The sequence below is a fragment of the Pseudonaja textilis genome, chromosome 1 (assembly GCF_049901715.1).
Source record: "Pseudonaja textilis isolate UNSWEBS1 chromosome 1, rPseTex1.2, whole genome shotgun sequence".
NCBI classification, from domain to species: Eukaryota; Metazoa; Chordata; class Lepidosauria; order Squamata; family Elapidae; genus Pseudonaja; species Pseudonaja textilis.
The window spans coordinates 51,300,193-51,309,143 of NC_141990.1; the positions used below are offsets into that span (position 1 = coordinate 51,300,193).

The 8,951-nt window shown below is 35.2% G+C and overlaps 1 protein-coding gene across 1 annotated transcript in view; it reads right to left on the reverse strand.

Annotated features, from left to right (window-relative positions):
* The window catches only part of LOC113433241 (calpain-8-like), a 50,806-nt gene extending 42,631 nt beyond the window's left edge, over positions 1-8,175 (reverse strand). Inside the window, exons 1-4 of the mRNA XM_026695694.2 lie at positions 7,842-8,175; positions 4,273-4,342; positions 3,282-3,400; positions 2,457-2,590 (exon numbers count right to left, since the gene is read on the reverse strand). Of these exons, the coding sequence (XP_026551479.2) occupies positions 2,457-2,590; positions 3,282-3,400; positions 4,273-4,342; positions 7,842-8,078 (560 nt within the window). The 5' untranslated portion in view covers positions 8,079-8,175. The remainder of the gene's footprint in view (positions 1-2,456; positions 2,591-3,281; positions 3,401-4,272; positions 4,343-7,841) is intronic.
* Positions 8,176-8,951: the final 776 nt, after the last annotated feature.

Consider the following 8,951-nt stretch of genomic DNA (forward strand, 5'->3'; position numbering starts at 1 on the left):
TTCTATTGTTTTGACATCCTGGGTCTTGTGCTGTATATGTGTATATGCATATATATATGTAGGTCTAGGTGTGTTGAGGTCTTTTCCCATGTAAGATTAAGAGTATCTTGGCGACGTTTCAGCGAGGTCCCACTCACCATCCTCAGGCTGGTGCTTCTGGCTTCGTGCCAGTGCCAAAAGCACCAGCCTGAGGATGGCGAGTGGGACCTTGCCAAAACGTCACCAAGATACTCTTAATCTTACACGAGAAAAGACCCGAACACACCTAGACCTACATACCTGTACCATGAAAATCTACGAAAACATATATCTATATTTATATCTATATCTATATCTATCTATCTATCTATCTATCTATCTATCTCTGTTGAGATTCTAGAAAGAGTGCAGAGAAGAGCAAAAAGATGATTAGAGGAATGGAGGTTAAAACATATGAAGAATAGTTGCAGAAATTTAATGAAAAGGACTAGGATACGATAGCAGTATTCCAGTATCTAAGGGTTGCCACAAAGAAGAGGGGGTCAATCTATTCTTCAAAGCACCTGCAAGCAGGACAAAAAAACTAATCCAGGAGATAACCAATCTAGAACTAAGGAAAAAATTTTTTGACAGTAGAACAATTAATCAGTGGAACAACTTTCCTCCAAAAGTTGTGAGAGCTCCAACACTGGAGGGTTTTTAAGAAGAGATTGGAAAACCATTTGTCTGAAATGGTATAGGGATTCCTGCTTGAACAGAGGGTTGGTCTAGGAGACCTTCAAGGTCCCTTCCAACTCAGTAAATAAAATCTCTGTTCCTGAATTCTGATTAAGTTAAAGAACTCTTGAATGTTGTGAAAATTACAGTTGGTAATCTTGTTAAAACACCTAGAAAATGGAGATATAAGCCAGTTAGCTGGAGTGATTGTCTTAAATATGTTCCATAGGAATGTACACTTCAGGTTCTTTTGATTTCTGAGGAGCAATAAAGTGGTTCAGTTGATAATTAGAGCACTGGTAGAAGAAACATTGGGCTGATCTGGCCAAGCCAGAGTTTATTCTTTGACAGAAAATAGAGCAAACATTTTTTTCTTTTTTTGCCATCCTTGCATCAACACTGTTGACTAGTTGAATTGCTGATTACATCTGATCCCAGGCTGTAGTGAGAAGCAGCTTTGGGAAGACAGTGATAATACAGGCAAACAATTATCCCCATGTTTGATATTTTCAATAGATATTCTTTGAGAATATGAACAAATTAGTAGGAAGGACATATCCGGGGTAGGTTTCTACTGGTTCTGTCCACCTCTGTAGAACCGGGTAGCTCTGAAGAGCAGCAGACATAGAACCGGTTCTATGTCTGCTGATGTTTTTGCCCACTTGCCCACCCGGGCTCTTACCTGACCTCTATTTCCTGATTTTTTCAACTTCAGCTGGCATGCGAGGCACAGCTGCAGTTAAAAAAGCAGGAAAAAAGAGCTTTTTGAAAGGCTGCTTCTCTGCACTCAGCATGCTGATGACAATTACAGCCGCGCGTAGACAGCTGCAGGGAAGCACATCATAAATCACCAAACCTTGTAAATGACCAAACTGGTAGTTAACCCTGTCGGATCCCACCTCTGGGCATATCCATATTAGTTAAAGGAGGACAGGCTGAATTATGAGTTCACTGTACATTGAAAGAGGGAGGAAGGAAAGAAGGGAAAAAGATAGCAAGAGAAATAGGCAAGAGCATATTTGTAATTTTTAAAAAAATCTTCTTTGGCTACTCTCATTCTAAATAATTTCCAGCCAATCTCAAACTTGCAGTTTTGAGAATGGTTCTAGAGTAGGAAGTGTGAATCTTATACTACAACATGATTTTGTAATTTTACTTAATTAATTAAATTTTATTTAATTTTCTGCATCCGTTTCAAACTATAGTAGTCCAATCCATTTCAAACTAGTCCAATCCAGTCTCGGGGAAAGAACCAGTATATGCGTTCGTATCTATGAGACTACTAGGGGAGATGATTTAAGGGCTGAATACATTAATAGTTTTATATTTAGCCATTTCCCCTTTTTTAGTGAATGCCAAAGTAATGTGAAAGCCCTTAATTCATTGCTATTTTATATTCCTCCCACTAATAAATGCATTTTGTGTGTATTTCCCTTAACACATTCATATCTGTACACAGGGAGCTGCATCAGAAATTTCTGAGAAGGTGGAATACCACTTTGCATATTAATTTGGTACTTTTTATCTCAACAAGAACTGAATTAATTTTTCGCTCATCCTAGACTATATTCCCTGAAAATATATGCCATAATAAATGTATTATTCTTCAGAGTGCCACTCAAGACTGTTCACTGCACGGAAAGCATTGAATTATACTTAGCGCAGATTCATTAGTATCATTAGACACAATTCACAAGCAAGCTATAATTAATAGTCTAGAGCTATTAATGGGAACGGTCTCAGAATTAGCCACAACTTACTTGGCGTAGGCTTTCTCCAATAAGGCAGCCCAGAACTCATTGCGTTCTTTTGAGTACAGGAAGACTAGTTGTCCATTTTTGGTGGGAAGCCGGTCATCAACAATAACATCCAACCATTCTCCATACTGCCAAAACTGGCCACCAAGATAAGAAAAAGACCCATGTAGTGGAAAACACCAAAGGAAAATATTTCAAGAAGAGTTCATTTGATAAAACCTTTGGAATTAATGAGCCACCTTTATACAGATGTTTATCTTTCTTTGCAAATACCTGCTAGATTTGCAATTGAAGTCATTGAAGGAGTTGCAATATAATGACTAACAGAGGAAAGAAAAGGAAACTGTTATCCCTTTCAGCCCGCCTTTCTATCTAGTAATTATCATCTTTTTCCCCATCTTCTTTGGCCCTTTTTAATTTCCAGATCCAGAAATCAATTCAGTCTTTTTTTTTCTTTCAGTAAAAAGCCCATACAAGTTTTCCAGACTTTCAGAATCATTGGTGGGGGTATTTCTCTAAACCGAGCAGTCGGCTTCACCATTTCTGCAAATTCAGTTAATCTTATAATCCAATCTTCCACTTCAGGTATTTCATTATTTTTCCATCTTTTTGTATACAATAATCTTGTCACAGAAAAGGAAATTCTTGTCAATGAGATAAAATATAAACTACAGTATATCAACACAAAGGTAGTAGTTATCTGATGGGCAGCTTTCTGCCTTTTCTGTGATGTTACTAGATTTATCCAGACTTTCTCCTACTTTCTGTCTCCCCCTCTTTAACTTAGTATTATCACCAGATATATATAGCTTAAAATAGAAGTGATACCTTGAAATGAAATATCCCAGCATAATCCTTCTGGAAACTCTGATCATGGGGAACAACCCACTCTAAAATTGCTTCATTTAGTGTAAGACTTGCAACAGCTGCCAAAAGCCAACAGTCTCCTGGAAACATAAAAGTTTATGAAAGACATGAATTAACTGAGCAATTCCTCCCTCAAAGCCATGTAACCTACTAAATAAGGCCAAGCTAAAATATTTTGACATCCAAGGGCCAATGGTGTATATCATGAAAAAGAAATAAACATCTAGCTTTTACTACCTAAAAATTTGACCTCTATTACAGATTGTCAGTGGCTTTTGAATGCATCATGTAAATGCCAATATGGAGGGAAAATTTGTTAGAGGCCATAAGAGTGATAAAACAACATTTAAAACAAATAAGCCCATCACCTGCCATTTGAAGGCTTTAATGCATAAAAAAATGGCACACAGGTGTCTTTAAATGCACATTTACAGAAATTGTATTATTCTTATTGGTGTAAGTATATACAGTATATATCATCCAGTCATAACCTATTATTGGATATATGCTCTTTTACAAAAGTGGAAAGTGTTCTACATTTTAAAGCTCCCTTGTAAGCTTACCAAGCTAAGTTCAAAGTTTCTTCCTACTGACAAAGAAATAAAGTTTAATTAATTAAGATCCTGGAGACAGTCTTACTATATTTCTTTGCATTAAGTATTCTGTCTTAAGTTTGAAAGAATATTTTACAGAAAGGTAAGTTGACAAAGGATTGCTTTTTGTTTCAATGACTAATCAATGGGACACACACAAAGCAAGCAATAAAGTCAGGGTTTAAGCAACATTTCACATTGTTATTCCATGTTTAGAGTGTTTGAGTCATCAAACAAAATAGCACATTTATTTACTATTTGCATGTTTGTTTTTTGATTTCAGCACACAGCAGTTCAGAATATGTTGCAGTTCCCTCTTCCCTGAAAAGAGAGAGAAATAGTGGCTTTTCTCTACTCACCCAGAGCCCCCTGACAAATATCTGTATGAGTGGCTCCTCCCTCAATGAACTGGGGGTTTGGGACCAGTTCCTGAAAATAATGGATGAACATTACAACTGGATTTTGCACCTCACATTTCTTTACAGTTTCACAGAAGAAAAACTTGATTAAAATGTTTTAGCCTCCCTCACCTGTGGTTGTTTCCTAAGTTTGAGTTGTTCCTACAAAACCAATGATTTACTAAACATTTATTTCAACCATGAAAAGGGGACTCTTGGTTCTTATCTACTGAGACAGAATGATTACTGAAAACTATGGACCTTGCTGAGAGTGCAAAGTATTGGATAACGGGGACTTGTTGTAGTCCAATCGCTGAAATGGACACTGATATGAAAAACTGCTTAAAGTAGAGTAGACTTTTGTAGGATGCTGTATATGCCAACATGTTGGAAAGATGATTTATCTCCATATCAGCTCATACAAATGGTAAACAATATTTTTTTAAAATTAAGAATACCAAAGTACTATACACCCTATCGCCTGTGACATGAGCAGTGTTTGTCAAATAACGATATGCTTACTTAAGCAGAATGACCATTCTGATGGTCCCATCCACAACCTTGCCTTCTCCTCCTTTTGTATGCCCCAAAGGTCTGCCTTGAGTGTGGTGACAGTACAACTGCGTAATAATTATTTCTTTCTTCTTCATATTTGAAGGGTAATCCAGTTCCTGCTACCATTAATAAAACTTGATAATACTATTATTCATTTTTTTGTAAGAAATAATTGAAAGGAATACTCAAAATTAAACACACAGGAAAACACAACTGAAATTGATTTACTTTTCAGTTGAATCTTCTACCAGTGAAACAACCATGAATTTACCAACATACATACACTATCTACTATACATACATACATACATACATACATACATACATACATACAAGATTTCTAATTTTAATGTTTAAAATAACATACAAAAATTCTGCTAAAGTTTTAATTTTATCCATACAAGATTCTCCACTAGGGCTCAGATAGGAAACCAGAAAAAATGCTCTTTCTCTGAGCATATTGTCTACAATTTGAATTGAAAAGCATACCATGTAGTAAATAGACTGTTGGGTACAAAAGGAAGCCTGGATGGAATAATTTCAAGAGAAAGACTGAAATCGCCAATTGTAGAGAACAGAAAGATTAGATCCACATTGAGATATGTTATCAGATCTTGAAGAGAATCAATGTACTTTCAAGAGAGACCTAAGCCAATCAGGCATTTATTATTCAGAGTACTCAATTTCCAGATAATTCTCCACCACCACCAATACTACTTTAGCAACCTTGGCATACATACATTCAGTTTAGTGCTCAGGTTTGCAACAAGAAGCCTTTACCCATACAACTACATGCATGTTAAAGTCTCAACATCTTTTTTATGATGTGATGATCAAAACTGGATACAGTATCCCTACCTACCTCTAAATTTTGCACTGTGGACCCTAACTCATGGATGATGACAAAATGAGTGCCTCTTTGTCAGTTTCCCTCCCTCTTATTCAAGACAAGGAGCAATTACCCGTATTTGACCATGCTGACTGAATTGCCATGGATATTGAAATCAAACATACCTGATGGAAGGGGCAATTATCAGGGAAGAACTGTTTTTAATGCAAGCCTCAGATCCAATGTATTGATCAGTGAAGCATGCATAATCAAAAACTTGGTTCTAGTGCTAGTTATTTGATTTAAGAAAAGATCTTAATGAGAATTATTCTACGTTGAAAAAAATGATTCTACAATTGCAAATGTTATGATACGCTTCATTAACACTGCATTCTTAGAAAATGGAGAAATTTAATTCAGAAATCAAACAACAAATAAATTATTCTTTCGAGCAGTTATTTTAATACTAAAATTAGAATCTCACTACCTTTCATTTCCTACCTCCTTCAGAAAACAATTGCATGATTGTTATCATATACATTTTCATGTTCGTTTCTGAAATATTACCAAGTAAATGGCGAATATTTCAAATGATTGTTTAATAATAAATAAAAGATGCATTTTTGTTTTATAGAGGTTCACTGCTTATCCATGAGTAAGGCTTTGAAGCTTTCTCCCTTCATTTTTGGCATTTGGTAATGCACTCTCAAAATCTGAAAATGTATTCAAAATTACAGAGAGTTTTAAGAAACATCAGAAAAATGTGAAGCACCAAGGACTGCATATTTTCATTATCATTGTTTTTGAACTATTATCAAGTGAATGGAGAGTATGTGACTTTCAAATGAACATTTAGTAATAAATAAAATTGTATTACTTATAGAGGTTCGCTGCTTATGCATGAGTACAACTTTGAAGCCTTCATTTTCCTTTTGGCAATGCTCTCTGTATATCGGGAAATGTATTCAAAATTATAGAGAGGTTTAAGAAACATCAGTTATACAATTCAGAACACAAAAACTGGAGCTAAAAAAAGCACACAATGACTGTGCACAAGTTTGAAAGCACCTGCTGACATTATATATTAATAAATAGCACAAAAATATATAACATTCAACACACTTAAGGCTCTGTACTGAATTGTTACAGATATCTGCAAGATTGTTCATGTGGATTGTAAAAAGGAAAGAAAATGAAATCAAATTTGAATTGTGTAGCTGTGGATTAAAAAGAAGAAAATATTATTTTTTAAAAATAGCATTTGTAATGCTTTCATCATTCTTAATAATAAATAAGTTTTTAAAAAGCTATTTTCCATTTCTGGTGGCTTTGAAAATGGGACAAGTGAGAATTCATAAAGACTAACTATTCTGGAACTCTGGAACCAATCTAGAGCAATCTAAATGCAGTTCTGAAATAGCTTTCCAAATTCTGACTATTAATGATGAAGATCATTATTTTCCATAAATGGAAAACAGTTATTTAATATTTATTGCATGGAAAATATTCATCTAAGAGAAAAATTACAATAATAATTGTTTAAAAGTAGGGAGGTTATTGTAAATCTGATATTAATGGAGAAAGACACAATGGAATTATATGACAAAATATATAAAAATGGCAAGAAGCCATAATAAACATGTTTACCCATTCTCATTCAGTGAAGGCACACTGAAGCTATTACTACCTCTAAAATACTTCAACTCCAGTTGATTACACTTGCCTCAGAAGTGTCCAGAGCATAGAAAGAGATCCTAAAAGAATAAATTTCCAGTCATTTTCAATGGTGAATGTTGTCAACTGTCCTTTATTCCAGAGAGTCACAGCCCAGGGAACAAAATAAACTTTAATTATTTTCAGTTATATTCCACACAATAAAATGATCATCCCTTAATTCAAACATACTGTCTTTCCAAAGACTTTCAGATGTTTTGATTGACACCCTAAGCAACTTTCCAAGAATAAACTCTGCCAATTTGATCAAGGCAAAAGCAAAAGTTGTTGCAGAAATATTAAAACAAGCCTTTTCCCAAGGTTCAGAGATTTCCTAAAACAGTACAGCTGTTTTGAATTTGAGTGTGACTCTTTGAAGCAAACAAAAGGTCATTTCTAATCAGCAAATTATCAACAGAAACAATATTCTTACCTGGGGTCGTTTCCAAATAATCCCCTGAGTTTTGGAAGAATAAGGTCCCAATTCTTTATAGCCAAGAGAGGAGGAGCAGGCAGGAAATTTTTCATCTTTGAAGAGAGTCCCAGAGAGCAAACATTGCTTTTTTAGGGCCTCAAAATCCTGGTTTAAGTATTTTACAATATTTCCACTGGATCCTAGGCCATCTAGGGTGGCTTTTTCCCTGGCCAATTTGAAGGCTACAGCTGACATAGTTCCCTGTGAAATGTTAGGGCACAAAGGATTTAAAAGTTAACAGCAAAGAAGAAAGTATGCATGTGAATGGCCACGGAGAGGTGGAACAAAGAAATATCTGACACAGTCCAGTGCCTCTAAAGAAAAAAAGTAACATGCTAAGGTAAATAAGTACACAATGCCAATCAGTAAATGATAAGAATATACGATATTCTGCATTCCTCTGATGTTAAATATTGTCTTTCTCTTCCTCCTCCCTTTCTTTTAATAGTCATCCCCACCCAAGCCTTACATTCAGGCTCCATAGTCCTCCCTAAGTTATTACTAAGTGCTTATTTTTAATGTGGGGGAGGAAAATATCAAGTTTATGACTAAAGAGTAATAATATGAATTGTAACTCAAATGTCAGTGAAATGAAAATTAATTTTTGTCCCAGGCTCATACTTTTGAATGCTCAGTGCAATAATCAAAGGCCAGAGAAAAACTGTGGTTCCTAAACCTAAAATGCTCAGTGCCCAAAATCCAATATAGAGAGATAATAGACAAAATAAGCAATAAAACTTTTCATTAAAACCTACTGTTACTTTTAGGGCTAATCCTTCTGATTGCAAACATCCAACTTGTAATTGTATTCAGCTAATAGCTGATGGCCCCTTACTCCTGTAAAATGTTTTTTTTTAAATAAAGGACTTTGAAGGAGTCTCTCAATCTTGACCAGGCCTGTCCCGTGATGTCCTGCAGACCATTATATATATTTGTCTCTCAGTCCCTTTATTATGTCTACTTTCTGGATGGCTAAGATAGAGCTCTCTAAAATATGGTCCCAAGGTCTAACCTTAATTATGTCAGTTTCTAAAAGGGAACATCTGGTTTTTCATTCAGTCATTATGG